The sequence below is a fragment of the Lutra lutra genome, chromosome 3 (assembly GCF_902655055.1).
Source record: "Lutra lutra chromosome 3, mLutLut1.2, whole genome shotgun sequence".
Taxonomy (NCBI): Eukaryota; Metazoa; Chordata; class Mammalia; order Carnivora; family Mustelidae; genus Lutra; species Lutra lutra.
Window position 1 is genome coordinate 37073299 of NC_062280.1, and position 19058 is coordinate 37092356.

General features: G+C 37.1%; 1 protein-coding gene across 4 annotated transcripts in view; it reads right to left on the bottom strand.

The window, feature by feature from the left end:
* SPHKAP (SPHK1 interactor, AKAP domain containing) overlaps window positions 1-19058 on the bottom strand; it is a 178088-nt gene that overhangs the window by 9757 nt on the left and 149273 nt on the right. For 2 of the 4 annotated variants that reach the window (XM_047722815.1, XM_047722813.1), the window contains 5 exons: window positions 4488-4673; window positions 4136-4162; window positions 2566-2652; window positions 378-430; window positions 103-287 (listed from right to left, as the gene is read on the bottom strand). In XM_047722815.1, coding sequence (XP_047578771.1) covers window positions 103-287; window positions 378-430; window positions 2566-2652; window positions 4136-4162; window positions 4488-4673 — 538 coding nt within the window. The remainder of the gene's footprint in view (window positions 1-102; window positions 288-377; window positions 431-2565; window positions 2653-4135; window positions 4163-4487; window positions 4674-19058) is intronic. The other 2 variants (XM_047722814.1, XM_047722816.1) reach the window with 2 other exon arrangements.

The following is a 19058-nucleotide window of genomic DNA, read 5'->3' on the forward strand; positions in this document are numbered from 1 at the left end:
TTAGGTGAAAAGGACAAATAGTTCAAATTTAAATGAATTGACTGGGAATTTAATGAGTAATAAAAGCGCAACTTATTCACATCCCAACACAGGATGGGGTACCTTTTCGATTCTGTTTTCCTGAGATTTCTTAAAGTAGATGGTGGGGATCCCAAGTTCAGATGCAGCTATCCACTGCAGCGTGGCTCGAAGTTCAGCATCAGGACACTCTGGCTCCAGGTCAAAGTTGATCACCAGCAGGCTCCCCTGGGGGCTGGCCGCTTCCACCGGCACTCCAGAGGCACCTTCTGAACACAGACACAAGCCCAGATTTACCACGTTTTCCATGGGGAGATCACAGGCAAATTGTGTGTCAAAATTATGGGAATGTGGCTTACCCTGTACGTTTTCTGACTGTCCTTTAAGAATCTCCTTTTCTTCTACTAATTCACTTTGGGAGAAAACAACAGTATATGGTTGGTAATGTTTAGGAAGAATAAGCTGCAAATGGACGATGAGGCAATGGATCTTATTGACCTAAAAACTTCTGAAGTTCATTCTAGATTTATCATTTTCATAGAGGGAAGTAACACTGGGGAAATATCAATGTGGGTATTACAAAGAATCATTGGGTCTGCAATAAATAGAGGACCTTAAAAAGGGCCAGATAAACTATGTAGTTTTAGTTGGGATAATGGGTGTGGGAGACTAAGAACTGCATCTTTCTCTTCTCCTCAACTTCTCTTCCATAAACCTTCACTGGTTTGAACAATCAAGGAAATATCTTGTAGACAACTAGATCTTATTTGGGGACTTATCCTTCTTCTGTATTTTACTTGTCATTTAAAGGACCATATATTGTCATCCTAACACAATGATTTGCATTTAGTCTATTTTTCTAATATTTTTTCTAATGTTTGTGGTTCCTTGATCTGGAATAAGGGAAAAAAAAAACATCCAATGAGCTGCAGAACCTAAATTGTACAACAAAATGTCTCAATTAAAATTGAAATTTTTCTTTTTTAATTGGGAGGAGGAGTAGGTTGGAGGTGATAAAGAACTATAGAGACATAACTGAAGTATTTCATTAGATACATTCATGTCCGATGTTTGAGGTGTTTTCATACAGTGAGTACTTGTAAGGAAGCCTCGATGTAACGGCAGGACTCAGTAACTGCTTCCAAAAGGAGAGCATATGTCCCAACAGCTGAAAGGAGTTGACCATCTTGGGAAGCTTGTGGTTGTCCTATATTTTTGTACGGGCTGGAAATTAGGACACAGAGCTCTTTAAAATGTGTATTTTTATGAGAGAGTATTCTCTCTTATATTTTCTATTACTGCTAAGATTTACTGGCTATAAATTCCATTGTATTCCTGATGTTGAGAGAGAGAGTTTAGCTGTTCTGCCATGCATACAGAATTATTTTTAGAAGAATTGCCAATTTCCCAAGGGTCCTTGCAAGTGATATAAGTGAAATGACATATAGTAGGGACAGTTTCTGCCATTGATGAACTTCAGGACGCTGATATGGGTGGTGGCCGTTTTTGTTTTCCCTGAATGCATCTATGTGTATAGGTCCCTAGGCTCTAACCCTGGAGAAAGATGGAAAAAAGTAGCTAAGCGAATGTTTCCTGAAGGATAAAAATAAATGTACCCCAAAATAATTTTGTTTGTATTTTGGTTCTCCTTTTAAAAAATGAAACAAAACAAACCCAAGGTCATGTGTACATTCATCTCTACTTGTGAATAATGGCAGTAAGGAAAAATGAAGGACTGATTCCTTCACTCCCTGAGGAATACTCCCACAGGCAAGATACCTGATTACATAGTGAAGCAAAAATGACTGAGCTAAAGAGAGTAACTGAGGAAGTAGATCAGGGAGCAGCTTTCGTCTTAACTTTCATTTTTATCTTTCTGAGATTTCAGAGAACTCCAAATAGTAATAAGCTAAGTCATAATGGTAAAAAATAGATTTCAATTCATTTACTTTTCCAGAATAATCACAAATTCTGGATGTAGCCCTGACTTCATGTTGTCCTCCTTTCCTGACCTGTATTTTGTGTTATTTATTATGTTGCGCTTCTCTAAGTGCTCTTTATTTCCCCTTGGTCTTTTGGAAGAACCAAGGTCTTGGGAAGCAGAGTCACTGTGTGGCAATGACATATCTGCCTTGTGGCACCATTTGGTATTAGACACATTTAGTAGTGATTACCCAGTGTCTACAAGTATAGGAAAACGATTCACATTATATTCTATTGAAAAATAGTATTTGTTGGTTGGCATGGTATGATTTAAAAGGATTTTTGCTTCTCTGTGTCTAATTAAGTAAAATGACATATCATTTCCGATTATATGGATCAACTTTTTCTGGGATGATTCTGTCAGAGGGGTTAGATTTGATATCCAGAAAACAGTGGTGCTAGCTAGGACTATTCTAAGCCCCAGTTTTTGCTCCAGTGACATGGATCCATGGCAGTATAGACATGATGATTCAGTGGTTGGGTACAATCTGAATGATCAAAATGGATTTCCAGATGAAATTAGAGTAGTGGTCTCACAATCACTGCATCTCAGTGGCTACTTACTTAATCATGGGAGAAGATGGCATGCTTTCCTGATAAATGTCCAGGTCCATAGTGCCAAGACTGCTAGTGGCACTACTGTTGCCATTGCTGACAAAGCAAAAGTTTACATATTAATGCCTGTCTCCACCACCTGACCACACGGCCAACACTGATGTTCCATCTTTCTTTCTAAGAAGTCCTTCTTTTGGTCCCCAGAAGAATATTGTTGGGGGACTCCTAAATTAATATTTATTTCTGGACAAATTAGGGGAAGACATAACAAAAGACAGTTTTGGCTCCAGCCAATCATAATTGTCATCATCATCATCATCATCATCATCACTGTTTTTGAATTTCTGCACTCGTGTCAGACCTAGTGAACCACACCTAGTGGGTGACAATCAGCATGACTTTTGTCTTCCTCATTCTAGTTACAGTGAGGATGTTTATCAGCAAGAGACTCTTTGGCATACCCATGGAGACTGACATACTTCTGAGAATGCTGGCTGGGGAGATAGAATGCTCACTTGTCTGCTTTTTTACTTCTGACAGAAACCAGTAGACACATGTTCTCCTTTTTCCATTCAAGGGATTTTTCTGAGGGACATTCCACAGAATATGCACCTGGCTGATTGTTTTCCTGTGGGACTGCAGAATTTACAAATATGAAGTTGTGCAATGTCAAAGTTTTATTATCTCCTTCATCGTAAAATCTATGAGAAGCAGCACCTGATACCTTGTGTATCATGGAGAAGGAGGGCTGCTGAATCATTTTCATAGGTTACACAATCGACATATGGTCTAGTTACTAGCTTGGAACTTAGTTGCTGAAACATGGTAGACTTGAGCCAATTTTTAGGCTCTGTCTGTACTTGCAGAATGGAATGCCTCCAATTTCAGCAAACCCATTGAGTTTCCTAATATTCCCACTACCTCCCAGAGATGTCTCTTCCAAGTCAGGTTTCCAAAGGGTGAGTGCCAGTGTGTCGTGTAATGGGACAGTCTTCCCTGGGGACTACCATGAGTAACAAACTGGACTCCTTCAATTGCTTTGGGTTTCATGTGGGGCATTGAATATATTCACTGATTGAAATGTGATGACTCAAACATTGTGCTGAAGGCAATTAACTGTATAAACTTCTGCTAAGTCTAGAGACTTAAATTCTTTTTTTTTTTTAATCTCCATATTGTAATATTTCCCACTAGTTTGGGGGGATTTTAGACCAAGTATTTAACACTATGAATTTTTTCTAGGTCTAAGCAGAATGAACTGCCAGAAATAAGACCACCAAAGAGCCATTACACCCATTACACCCAGATGCATTTGAATCCCATTTTCCCACTGGCCTTTCTGGAAAATCTGCAGATTTTGTCCAGTATCAAATAAGGCAGAAATGTGGAGATTGTTTTCATTTCCACCTCCAGAGGGACAGTGTTTAGTTTATGTCTCTTGATGGGCTTGGGTCCTTTCAAATCTGATCTTTCATTAACTTCTCTCTTGTGTTCTCAGAGTCAACAATACACAGGGCAGGGGAGAGAAAGGGGAGAAACAATTAGGCCAAACAACACAACACAATGTGGAAACACTTGCCTCATGTAAACCCAGCCTGGGTTGCATCTGAAATACAAATGAACCAGAGAGAAAGTATCAAACACACCAGGTGTAACAGCAGCTCTTATTTAAAATTTCCCAGTTGTTACTGAATGCACTAGCTGGGGCTTGCAGAGAAAAGAATACAGCTGACTCTTAACCTTGGCCAAGGTAATTAAAGGCACAACTGGATATTAGGAAACCTCTCAGCATAAATCATAACAGGCAAGCACCCTGACTTAGTGGGAGCTCTCCTTCTTGCTCTGTTAGGGACCCTTTGTAGAGAACCATTTATAAAGTATTTGAGAATCTGTGTTGAGACCTATTTCCCTGGAAAGTCAAGAGCAGGTACCTCATGGATCGCTCACTGAGCTGCAGGAAGCTACTCGTGTCGTCTGGATTGTCCTCCTCATTGGCAAGCTGGGACCAGCTGTCCGTGCTCTCCCCACTGCTGCCGGAAAGGTTGGGGAACTCATCGGGGGCTCTGCCTTCTGCTGAGACTTCAGCCCCTGTTACCTCTCTGGCATCAAGACTGTCACTGTAGATGGCAAGATATCATTACCAAGAGTGGAGACATAAGACAGAACTTTTCATGGAGACCTTGCTGGCTGCTCTGTTGAGCATGAGTCTCTGCCACAAGGAACATGATATCCTTGGAGATGGATGGAGTCTTTCTTCCAGGTTATTCCTTCTCCTGGTCCCTAGGTCCCATTTTCCCTTTTCAAGATTGCTGTCCATCAGTTTCCCCAACCTTCATTTTATGTCTTTCTACTGAATCCCTCCATTCATTTCAAAAACACATTGAAGCACCCTGGGCTGCACACATAAGCATAAATAGTAGTGTTTCTAATGAAGAGACCCAGAGCCTCCTCTCCACAGATTATGAATCTTTGGTTTTGCAGGAGACCAAGAAACCTGCATTCTGAACAACCACGCCAGGTAATTTTAATGCAAGTGGCATGTGGACCATGTTGGAAGAAAAACACCCACCAGGTTCTGGAGGTTTACAGAGTCAAATTGCTTGCAAATGCCTCTGAACACATTTTGCATTTGAAGCTACCCTTTTAAACCATCCTCTCCCTCTGAAACCTCTGATTTATATCAGCACCGCCTTTCCAGATGAGTGCTTTTTTAGGTTAAGTTGCTCTCCAAAGCATTTAACCCTTGATCTGACAGGCTTTTCTCCTTGCAGCCTTTGTTTTGGTCCCTAGCCTCCCAGGACTTTCTGGTTCTCTGGTCATGCTTTGCTAAGAACCTGCTTGCCTCTCAGGGCTGTTATCTCCATCCCTGCCCTCTTTTCCAGTCTGCCCCTAACAATTTCATCTACTCTCCTGTCTATGGAAATAGCTTCTAAATCTGAACTCCAGCCAGGGCCTCTCTTCCTGCTTCTGGGGCTCTCTTTTCAGCTGGTCTTCTGAACATATTCAATCTGTCTCATTAACATTTTGAAATCAACATATCTTAAACGAATTCTGATTGCCCTCCTATCCTCTTCCTGTGTTTTTTATTTCCATTGACCTTTCTGTCTCTCTGCTCATGAAATTATCTTAATTTAGATCCTTCTAAATTGCTTGAACTTAGATTTGGAAGGAACTTCAGAGATTTCCTGTAGATCAGGATGCAGAAGCCTGGTGAGGTTATATGATTTGTCCAAGGTGCAGCAAAAGTTAGTACCAGACATTAGACCTCTAGTTTTAAGACTCATGGCCATTGCATCATTACTCCTAGGCTATATTGTATTGGCCTCCCAACAGTTGAGCCCCAACTATTTCTCCTCTTTCATATGATCCAGAAATTCCATTTCTAGGAATTTATCTCCTCCAACCAAAAACACTAATTTGAAAGGACATACACATGCCTATTTATTTCGGCTCTATTAACAATAACCAAGATATGGAAAGAACCTCAATGTCCATCAGTAGATGAGTGGATAAAGAATATATAATGAATAGGGGTGCCTGGGTGGCTCAGTGGGTTAAGTCTCTGCCTTAAGCTCAGGTTATGATCTCAGGGTCCTGGGATCGAGCCCCACATCAGGCTCTCTGCTGAGCAGAGAGCCTGCTTCCCCTTCTCTCTCTCTGCCTACCTCTCTGTCTACTTGTGATCTCTCTTTCTCTCAAATAAACAAAAAAAAACTTAAAAAAAAGAGAATCTTTAAAAAAAAGTATATATAATAAATATATATAATGGAATACTACTTAGTCATTAAAAAACTACAATCTTGCCACTTGTGACAGTATGAATGGAACTACGCGGTATTATGTTAAGTGAAATAAGTCAAACAGAGAAAGACAAATACCATATGATTTTAAATTTTATCTCTTCACCAGGGAGGGAGAGAAAGGAGAGAGAAAGAGAGAGACAGACTGATAGAAAGTGAAAGAGAGCAAGAGAGATCACTTATAAACAAATCCAAATGTTCCCTGAAGAGAGAAGGAAATGGTCTCTACTATACCACCCTAGATGATAAACAAATAGCTTCAGAAACATAAATCTGTATCTCTCTAAAAGTCTCTATCTTTAGGGTTAGTATTCAATCATCCTTTGATCCAGGTGCCAACACTCTTTGTTCAGAAAGCCAAATGTACAGAAATATGAACATATTCATGCAACTTTTCTCCTGACACTTGACAGTCATCAAAATTAATAGTATAGGAGAGAAGCACCTTAATAACGCAAGCAAAAAGTAAGAGTGTATCTCTGAAGCGACAACAAAAAATGCGACAACCTGGTGTAGTGGATACTAGAATGCTTTTCTGGGCCATTGCACACTGACTGCAGAGAATATTGGCTATTGACAGTGCACACTGGGAATAACCAGCAGGCAGAGAGTTGTCTGGCCAAGGTCATACCCTCTCTCAGTGAACATTCCAACAACCAGGTGATACAAAGACATAAAAGGCGAGTTCTTGTCTCACTTGGCACTAAACCTGACAGACCATTTACTCTTCAGGGCTTCCTATAGGATGTGCTGAAGCCTCAGTTGCAAACATATTTAGGGGAACCTTCTCTCCATACAATCCTGCCTTTCCTACCTACTTACGGATGTATGCACACATATCTCTGGAGAGCACATCCTACCAGATTATCAACCTGAAACTCTCCCTCTTAAGGTCTGTTCCCAGGGGATGCAATCCAAGGCACTCAGTCTTCTTCATTAATAATAATATATTGGCTGCAGAAAATTCTATGTAATTCTCTTCAGTCTTAGGATTAGTACCATTATCCTTTCTCCAAAAATGGTTATACTTAAAATTTTTTTAAATTAGTTCTAATATAGAAAGTAGACTTTTCAAATGTATAAATTTTGGGGTTTGATGAAAATTTTCCTTTTTGATATGTGAACTGGTTACCTAGAAAATTTCACAAAAGCTTTGGAGCCTGGCTTCTAAGAATCCTTCCCACAGTGTTCTGGATAGATACAGTATTAAGGTGTGGCTGTTTCTAGCATTCTGTGTGACTAACACTTGATGAAAAAAAAAGTCCTTAATAAGCTTGATTTTCCTTTCTAAAATGTTGAGATATTTCCAAATTGAGCAGGGAGAAAGTGAGAGAACGGCTTCAACCAAAAACACATTGGGTGAATTTAGTTAAATTCAAATGAAAGAAAAGTTTATTGAAAACACAAATAATCCCCCTGAAGAGGTAAATAAGCCAAGTACTGAGCACAAAGGAGAGGCTTCTACAACCATCTGTTTGCTCAGGTAAAAAGAAATTTCCCAGACTAATTCTTTACTAAACTAGAACCTTACATTATGAGAAAAACTCATTCCAGGGTATTTCTCACTAAAACAGAAGTTAAATCTCAGTGATTGACATTGGATATTCAGGTTAAAAATGAGTCTGCCGGCATATTTTATTTTATCTAATTTCATGGTCTATTTACAGTAAATCTCATATTCTGTGTCACATAACCGGGAATTCAAAATGAATAATGATGATCTAAAACACTGGTTTTCATTTTCTTTTGAGATAAATGGATAGCTTTGCTCATTTATTTATGAATAATGCACAGATGTGTTATGCAGATATATGTAGATGGCCTTTTTCCACTTCTGATTTCACAGTTCACATACAGAGCTTCAGAGGACCGTTTTCTCAAATGATATCAAATTCAATTGTAGAATTTCTGAGTTAGCCAGGACCTCAGAAATGATCTAGCCTAACATTCCCCCAACTTAATTTACCAGTAAACCACTGTCACGATTTTTGCCATACCTGAATTCCCCCTGTATTTTGTAAATATTGTAAAAACTGGTTTAGGTAACCTAAATGTTTATTTTAATAAAGAAATTTTGAATCATCACTGTAAATGGAAAATAGAAATCTCTTTCCATAGGTAGGAGGTAACAATAAAAATAATATAGAACTACAGTAAAAACCTTCTTTCCAATGGGTCATCCAGTTGTTCAGTTATAAAAAGTTCATTGAAGAGGGAAATCATAACAAACATACACACACATTTTTTTTAATTTAAATTTTAGTTAGTTGACTTACAGGGCAATATTGGTTTCTGGAGTAGAATTCAGTGATTCATCATTTACATACAATACCCAGTGCTCATCACAACAAGTGCCCTTTTTCATACCCATCACCCATCTAACCCATCCCTGCCCACCTCCCTCAATCAACCCTCACTTTATTCTCTGTCTTTAAAAGTCTCTCATAATTTTTTTCCTTTTCTTTTCCCTTTCCCCTCCTTCCCATATATTCACCTGTCTTGTCTTAAATTCCACATATGAGCAAAATCATATGGTATTTTTCTTTCTCTGACTTATTTCGTTCAGCATAATACCACCTCATTCCATCCATGTCGGTGCAAATGGCAAGATTTCATTCTTTCTGATGGCTGAGCAATATTCCATTGTCTGTATATATATGCCACATCTTCTTTATCCATTCATCAGTTGATGGATATGAACTCTCTCCATAGTTTGGCTAATGTTGATAATGCTATTATAAACATCAAGGTGCGTGTACCCTTGGAATCTGTATTTTTATATCCTTTGGGTAAATACCTAGTGGTTCAGTTGCTGGATTGTAGGCTAGTTCTATTTTTAACGTTTCGAAGAACCTCCATACCTTCTTTAGAGTGGCTGTGCCAGCTTGCATTCCACCAACAGGGCAAGAGGATTCCCCTTTCTCTGCATTCTGAAGAAAATTGTTGTTTCTTGTTTTGCTCATTTTAGCCATTCTGACAGGTGTGAGATGGTATCTCATCATGGTTTGGATTTGTATTTCCATGATGATGACCGATGTTGAGTATCTTTTCATGTGTGTTACTCATCTGGGTATCTTCTTTGGAAAAGTGTCTATGTCTTCTGCTCATTTCTTAGCTGAATTATTTGTTTCTTGGGTGTTGGATTTGTTAAGTTCTTTATATATTTTGGATACTAACCTTTTATCAGGTATGTTGTTTGTAAATATCTTTTCCCATTCCATAGGCTGCTTTTTAACTTTGTAGATTGTTTCCTTCACTGTGCAGAAGCTCTTTGATAAAGTCCCAATAGTTCATTTTTGCTTTTTATTTTCCCCCTTGTCTCTGGAGACATATTTATAGGAGGTTGTTACTGCTGAGGTCCAAGAGGTTTCTGCCTGTGTTCTCTAGGATTTTGATGTTTTCTGTCTCACATTTAGGTCTCTTATCCATTTTAACTTGTTTTTGTTAAACATGCACATTTTAAATATTTTAACTTTAAATGCATAAATGTGTCTTTATTCACTAATATTTCAACTAAAAAACCCTTTGTTTCACTGATTTTTCTCTATTCTTTTCTATTTCTTTAATTGTTGATCTTTGCTCTTATTTTTATTACTTCTTTCCTTATATTACCTTGGATTTAATTTGACCATCTTTTCTTAGTTTCTTAAAGTGGAAGTTCAGATTGCTGATGTTAGACAATTCTTCTTTAAAAAAAAAAATCCCTGCAAATTTTGATATATATTGTGTTTTTGTTTTCATTCACTTAAAAAAAAAGATTTTATTTATTTATTTATTTGAGAGAAAGAGTGATCCAGAGAGAGAGCACGAGCAGGAGGAGAGAGGGAGAAACAGGCTCTCCACAGAACAGGGAGTCAGATGTGGGGCTCCATCCCAGGACCCTGGGATCATGACCTACGCAAGAGGCAGATGCTTAACTGACTGAGCTACCCAGGCATCCCCATTTTCATTAACTTTAAAGTTTATCTTAATTTCCCTTGTGATTTTTTATTTGAACAATGGGTACTTTAGAAGTGTGTTGCCAATGGAATACTGTGCAGCCATCAAAAGAAATGAAATCTTGCCATTTGCGACGATGTGGATGGAACTAGAGGGTATCATGCTTAGCGAAATAAGTCAATCAGAGAAAGACAACTATCATATGATCTCCCTGATATGAGGAAGTGGAGATGCAACATGGGGGGTTAAGGGGGTAGGAGAAGAATAAATGAAATAAGATGGGATTGGGAGGGAGACAGACCATAAGTGACTCTTAATCTCATAAAACAAACTGAGGGTTGCTGGGGGGAGGGAGGGTTGGGAGAAGGGGGTGGGGTTATGGACATTGGGGAGGGTATGTGCTATGGTGAGTGCTGTGAAGTGTGTAAACCTGGCGATTCGCAGACCTGTACCCCTGGGGATAAAAATATATTATATGTTTATAAAAAATAAAAAATAAATAAAAATAAAGAAGTGTGTTGCTAATTTCCAAATATTTGGGAAGATTTACTAGATGTTTTGATTGTGTTTAATTTCACTGTGATCAGAGAAAATGCTCCATGATATTCTAGGTTATTTTTTCAATTTATTAAGACTTACTTTATGGTCTCATGGCCTACCCTGGTTAATGTTTCAAGTACACTTGAAAAAAATGTATTTACTGCTACTGTTGGTGGAAGGTTTAATAATAAATGTTAATTAGGTCAACTTGACTGAAAACATTCAAATCTTAAATATCATTATCCAGTTTCTCTCTACTATTCTGCTAGTTACTGATAGAAGGGTGCAAAACTTTCAAACTCTGATTGTGGATTTGTCTATTTTGCCTTCCAGTCTTCCAGCTCTGGCTCTATCAGATTTTGTTTCATGTAGTTTGAATTTTTGTTATTTAGGTGATTACATATTTACAATTACTGTTTTTTTTACTGAACCAGGCCCTCTATCATTATAAAATATCCCTCTTTATCCCTGATAAAATTCCATGTTTTGAAATCTACTCAGTCTGATATTAATATAGCTACTCCATATTTCTTTTTATCCTATCTTATTTCACATTTGATATTTCTTGTTCCATTCTTTTATTTTTTACCTATATATGTCTTTATACTTGAAGCACATTTCTTTTCTTTTTTTTTTTTTTTTTAAAGATTATTTATTTATTTATTTGACAGAGAGAGATCACAAGTAGGCAGAGAGGCAGGCAGAGAGAGAGGAGGAAGCAGGCTCCCCGCTGAGCAGAGAGCCCAATGTGGGGCTCGATCCCAGGACCCTGGGATCATGACCTGAGCCGAAAGCAGAGGCTTTAACCCACTGAGCCACCCAGGCGCCCCTGAAGCACATTTCTTATGGAGTGTTATAGTAGAGGTTTGCTTTTATACTCAGTCTGACAATCTCTCTTTTAACTGAAGTGTTTATTTTTTTTATTTTAATTTTTTTTCTAACTGAAGTGTTTAGACATTAAGAATTAGTGCAGTTATCAATAGGATTGTGTTTAAATATCACCTTGATAATTATTTACTATTAGTGTCATCTGTCCTTTGTTTCTATTCTCCTCTTTTCCTGCATTTCTCCAGGTTAACTGAAGTATTTTTAGCATCCCACTTTATCTCCCCTATTAGTTTATTAGCATAGGTCTTTGTCTTATATTTTTAGTAGTCATTCCAGGGTTTATAGTATGCATCCAATTTCTTAGTCCACCTTAGATTACATAACCAAGTTATATAGAATGGAAGATTTTTACAACAGTGTACTTCCATTTCTCCTTCCCAACCTTTGCATCATAACCAACATATAATTTTAGTTCTACGTATATCATAAAACATCTTTTTCTTTTAAATATATTTTAAAGAAAATTTAAACATAGAAAAAGTGTTTTGTATTTACCCACATACTTAGTATTTGTGGAATTCTTGGTTCCTTTGCATAGTCCAAGATCCCACCAGTATCGTTTTCCTTGAGCCTAATGACTTCCATTAGCACTTCTTTTTGTGCAGATCTCCTAGTGACATGTTCTCTAGGGGATTTTGTTTGTTTATGAAGTTACTATGTTGCTCTTATTTTAAAAACTTTCAATAGGCTTTATTTATTTGTTTATTTACTTTTTAGAGCTGCTTTAGGTTCTAAAATTTAGTGGAGAGAACAGAGAGTTCCTATGTGCCACTGGCCCCACACATGCACAGCCTCCACTATCAACATCTTGCAACAGAGTGATGTATTTGTTACAATCAATGTAACACCCCAAATCCATAGTTTACATTAGGTTTCACTTTGGTGCTCTGCATTTTATGGATTTGGACAAATTTATAATGACATGTATTCACCATTTTAGTATCACACAGAATGGTTTTATCGTTCTAAAAACCTTCTGGGTTCCATCTGGTCATCTTTCCTTCTCTCCTAACCTCTGGCGACCACTGATCTTTTTGCTGCCTTTCCCCTGAAGGTCATACACTTGGAATCATACAGTATGAAACATTTTGGATTGGCTTTTTTCCCTTAATAATATGCATTTGAGTTTCCTCCATGTTTTTTCATGGCTTAATAGCTCACTTATTTTTAGTGCTGAATAACTTTCTGTTGCCTGGACGTAGCAGTGTTTATTTCTTAATTAACCTACTAGAGGAAATCTTGGTTGTTTCCAAGTTACGTCAATTATGAGTAAAGCTGCTATAAAATCCTGTGGGCTGATGTTTCATGTAGACATAGATTTTCCACTCATTTGATAAATACGTAAGGGGATGACTTTTGGATCATATGATAAGTGCATGCTTATTTTTGTAAGAAGCTGCCAAACTGTCTTTCAAAGTGGTTTGCCATCCCTGCATTCCTACCAGCAATAAATATGAATTCCTATTGTTCCACATTTTTCTCAGAATCTTGTGTTGCCTATATATATTTTTTAAATTATTCTGGCCGTTCTAGTAGGTGTGTAGTGGCATCTCTTGGTTGTTTCAATTTGAAATTGCCTAAAAACATGTGATATTGAGCATCTTTTCATGTGCTTATTTGTCTTCTGTATATCTTCTTTGATGAGGTGTCTGTTGAAGCCTTTTGCCCACTTTTAAAGTCAGGTTGTTTGTTTTCTTATTATGGAGTATTTTTAAGAGTTCTTTATATATTTTGGAAAATAGTCCTATATCAGATATATTTTGGGGAGTATTTTATCCCAGTCTTCAGCTTGTCTTCTGGTCTGGTTGATAAGTGTCTCTCAGGGAGCAACAGTTTTTAATTTTAGTAAAGTCCAGTTTATCAATTATGTTTCTCATGAATCATGTCTTTGATATTTTATCTAAAAGGTCATTGCCAAACCCAAGGTCACCTGAATGTTCTCATATGTCATCTCCTAGGGTTTTATAGTTTTATCAAATTTTACACTTAGATATAGAATCTATTTTGAGTTAATTTTTGGAAGACCATTAAGTTTTGTTTCTAGACTTTTTTTTTGGCTTGTGAGTATCAAGCTGCTCCACCAGTATTTCTTGAAAAGACTATCCTTTTTCCATTGTATTGCCTTCGATTCTTTACCAAAAATCAATTAACTATATTTGTGTGGATCTAGTTCTGGGATTTCTATTCTGTTCCATTGATCCATTCGTCATTCTTTTGCCAATGTCACACTGTCTTGATTACTGTAGCTTTATAGTAACTCTCGAAGACAGGTAGTGGCAGTCTGACTTTGTTCTTCTTTAATATTGTCCTGGCTATTCTCCTTTAATAGTCTTTCATAAACTTTGGGATCATTTTATTCGTATCCACAAAACTCAAAAGCTGGAGTTTTGATGGGATTGCACTAAATTTATACATCAAATTAGGAAAAACTGACATCTTGACAATATTGAGTCTTCTTATCTTTGATAGCTTTTTTTTTTTTTTTTTTTTTTTTTTGTAAGTGAAGACTACTGAGTTGGCAGTTTTTTCCTTCTGCACAGGAAAGGTGTCATTCTTCATCCTTTAACTTTCATTTTTTTTCTGATGAGAAACCTGAAATCTTTATTATGTTCCTCAGTGTGTAAGTTGTTTTTTCCTCTGAGCTGCTTTTAGGACTATGTCTTTGTCTTTGGTTTATAATAATTTGATTATGATGTGCCTTGATGTGGTTTTCTTTTTGTTTATCTTGCTTAGGATTCACTGTAATTCATGATTTGTGAGTTTATAATTTTCACCAAATTATATATTCATGTGTACCTTCAAATATTGGAGCACATTTGTAATAACCATTTAAAGTCTTTGCTAATTTCATCATCTTTCTACTTCCTGAATATATTTATATTGGCTGATTATCCTATTGGTTATGAGTGACATTTTTCTGCTTTGTTTTTTTTTATTTCAAATTTTTTAACACTTTTTTTTATTAGTTTCAGAAGTAGAATTTAACGATTCATCAGTTGCATATAACACCCAGTGCTCATTATATCAGGTGCCCTCCTTAATGCCCATCCCCAGTTATCTCTTCCCCTCACCCACCTCCCTTTTAGCAACCCTCAGTTTGTTTCCTAGAGTTCAGGATCTTTTATGGTATATGTGAAACATTTTTTAATTGGATCTTATGTTGTAAATTCATGCTGGATTTTGCTGTATTTCTTTAAAGTGTGTTAGACTCACTCTAGGTTAAACTAGAGTTTCAGTTCAGTTTGATCTTTTCAATGTTTGTTTTCAAGTTTTTTCAGAGCAAGTTTAGATTAGCTTTTATTTTTTAAGGGTAATTTAGCCTTAAATCTATAATGTGATGCTCTTAGGGTCTCTGATAAATGTTACATGACTTTCACATGGATTCTCTACTCTGGTTGGAAAGAAACTTCTCCAGGTCCCCTGTGAACCTGTAGAATTCTTCAGCGTACAGCTCTTTGGCTTCATGGGGTTTCACCTATATATGCACGGTTTAACATTCAGCAACAGGCTCAGGGGGATCCCTCTGTAGGCTACTGGAGTTCTTTGTGTAGCACCCCCTAATCTCTGACTTCTTAACTGAAAGTGCCTGCTGAGCTCTGCTTAGGTTTGTTCACTTTGCACTGTTGCCTGAAAAGAATTTAGGCAGAGCTTTTGGGCAATTATCAGGGTCACCATGTCTGTTTCCCTCTTTCAAAGGGCTTCTTGTTGTACAAAGTCTGACAACAATTGTTTCATATATATTGTCCATTTTTCTGGTTGTTTACAGAAGCAGAGTAAACTTAGCTTTAGTTATTCCATCATGAATGGAAACAAAGTTCCTTACACATTTATCTTTTCCTATAGTTCTCTCTGCAAGTATGCCATTAAAGCCTTATTTCAATGGTTTTATTTCTTAGTAATTATTTTTTATAATAGACATTTTAATTTCAGTGATTATATTTGTCATCTCTTGTAGTATTTAACTAATTTTTAAGCCTGCCTCATTCTATTTTATTTTATTTTTTATTTTATTTTTTTAAAGATTTTATTTATTTATTTGCCAGAGAGAGAGACAGAGAGCAAGCACAGGCAGACAGAATGGCAGGCAGAGGCAGAGGGAGAAGCAGGCTCCCGGATGAGCAAGGAGCCCGATGTGGGACTCAATCCCAGGACACTGGGATCATGACCCGAGCTGAAGGCAGCTGCTTAACCAACTGAGCCACCCAGGCGTCCCTGCCTCATTCTATTTTAATTGTAGTTTATTCTTTGTTCCTAGTTTATATACCTTATTTTAAAAAATATTTTAAAAATATTTATTTTATATTCTGTATCTAATAATTCCTATATCTGAAATCCTTATTAGGGCTAATCCTACTATTTGGTATTTGTACTGAGTCTTGCTCACAGTGCTCTGATTCCTTGTGTATCTTGTGATTTGAGGTTCTGACTGCTTATTTGATGAAACTTTATCTATTGAAAGCTTTTGAGACTTGGGCTTAAATACCCAGAGATTTATTGTTGTCTCTGCCAAGATCTCACAGTGTTGTTAACCTGCAATTGCTTTATTAATTTACCAACTTGGGGTTTTCTGGACCACACAGATGGTGTAAATTAAAACCTCACATATACATTAGGGAAGTTGTGGTATAAATTCTTGGAGGAATTTTCCCCTTCTATCTAGAGCCATAACCCCAAATGATAACTGTTCTTATCAACTCCTTTTCTTGTGAGTGAACCTTTTTACTGTTTGTTCTTTTTCTGAGGGCATAACACTTCAAGATATGGAGGTTGGTGTCATTTCTAAGTCTTCACCATTCATGGACCCACAGTCTTATTTCCCACTTTTCACTAGCTTTTAGAAAGTGAACTTGTAGGTTAGGGACACTGAAAAGTCCTCAAGAGCAAGTGCAGAATTACTACTTTTGTTTACTACTTTCATTTCTATATCCTTCATCTTCTGCCTCCAAGATTTTCATTATCATTATTTATTTAATACTGTTAAGGGCAGCTCTGTATTCAAAAGGGATATTTACAATATTTAATATGGGATTTCTAGGTGATCTGTGGTGGGAGGATTTTTTTAGGCTAGATAGAACACCAGTACTGTTTGAAATATAAATGTACATCTTCCACTTCAATTCTTTTTTTTTTTAAGATTTTATTTATTTATTTGATAGACAGAGATCACAAGTAGGCAGAGAGATAGGCAGAAAGAGAGGGGGGAAGCAGGCTCCCCGCTGAGCAGAGAGCCCGACTCAGGGCTCAATCCCAGGACCCTGGGATCATGACCTGAGCCCAAAGCAGAGGCTTAACTGACTGAGCCACCCAGGCACCCCTTCCACTTCAATTCTTTACATGGTTGGCACACTCTCTTGTCCTAGGTCTCATCCAAATGCCCACCATTCTATCTTAAGTAACTGCATTCCCCAACCAGTTGCTCTGCATCACATTATTCCTTTTATTTTCCTCTCCTAACACACTGTAATAATCTCTTCCCAAAGGGTCTTCCCATGCATATTGTCTTGTCTCCTACTGGGTGTGTAGGAGCTATGACAGCAGGTACCAAATCCCTATTCTCTACTGTTTATTTAGCCCCAAGGGCGGTGTCCATCACTGGCAGATGTCCATCCATCGCAGGATGGACGTGCAAATATTTGTTGGATGAATAATTGTTTTCTTGAAGCAAATAGATATCAAAACACAACATAAAATACACTTTAAAAAATCAGATTATGCCAATGAGGACAACATACGAATGCTCAGAATTCTCAGCTTGGTGTTTATAACTTGTGTTATCAAATTGTCAAAAAGTTACATAATTGCTCTTCAATAATCTCAGAGAGGGCAGCTGAGTTAAAAACATATTATTGCCTACCAATAGGATACTCTTTTTTCCAGAAATCAAGAATTGGATTATCCTAAATCATTTACCTTCTTTATAATTGAGGGATTATTCAGGTATCTGGACAAATGTGGCAGCTTCAAATACAATAGCTATTTCCATTTGAACATGGCTTCCATAATGAATTCTGAAATTGTTATTCTTTTTTCAAATTAAAGAAAATTAAGAAAGTGATTTTATTTCAGTATGTTGGGTTTTTATGAAGTTTTTGGCAAAATTGTGAAAATGTTCTTCAAAGAGTAGCCTAGAAATATCTTCAGGACATGACATCTCCCTATGGCCAAACAGAATCAAGACTGTCTGTGTAACTTCCTTCCATGTGTAAGTAGTCAGGAACTATTTCACAGAGTACAGAGTACTGTATTTTGACATATCAAATCCCCAATAACAACCTTGAGCTTAGAAAATGTGATCTAAATATAACTAATTCCCTCCTTGTAAATCTTAGTACTTATGTTTTAATAAAATTTTCACACTGTTCATAACAGGTTTCTCTTGGGAAAAAAACATCTCTTTAAACAAAGGCAATCATATACCCTAACTCTGAACAACAGCAACAACAACCATAAAGTAAACATTTATTGAATACTTCTAATGGATGAGGCACTGAGTTAAGAGCCCTATCCCTATCGGTGAGTAAACTGACATAGAGAGATTAGGGAACTTGCTCAAGGTTAGTTAGTGGCATTCAATAATTCCATATACTGCTTCACAAAGAAAAATATATTCAATGTTATGTTTTGGAAACAGAGTCAGCTCTTGAATTTCTAAGACTGATGATTCTGTATTCTTTTTTCTTTGGTTGTTGGAAAACCACATCAGAAGTCTATATTAGGAGTAGAAAGAATATGTGTTTGGGTCCTTATATGGAATATGAATCTAAATCAGTGGGAGGCTTCATTTATGCACATTTCCTCAATTTTTTGGAAGTGTCTAGGTTGTATATATTTTAAGCATAATATTAGTGACATTCCACTCAAAATTGCATAATGAATATTATTTCATTTCAGAGGCAATCAGTATTTGATTTGAGCCTGTAGCCATGAATCTTGTTGAACTACTTGTTCAAAATGCTCCCTAACAAGGTAACTTTCTTTGGCTAAATATCTTGGCTGGTTTATGATGACATTGAAGAAGATGCTATGTCAGACACCTGGAATCTAAAATAAAACTTTTCCGGGGTGCCTGGGTGGCTCAGTGGGTTAAAGCCTCTGCTTTCAGCTCAGTTCATGGTCCCGGGATCCTGGGATCGAGCCCCATATCGGGCTTTCTGCTGAGCAGGGAGCCTGCTTCCCCCCCCCTTCTCTCTCTGCCTGCCTCTCTGACTACTTGTGATCTCTCTCTGTCAAATAAATAAATAAAATCTTTAAAATAAAACTTTTCCATTTTCATATATCTCACATTTGGTTATTTTGTTTCTTCAACTCTGATCACTTTAAAAAACTTGTTTCTGG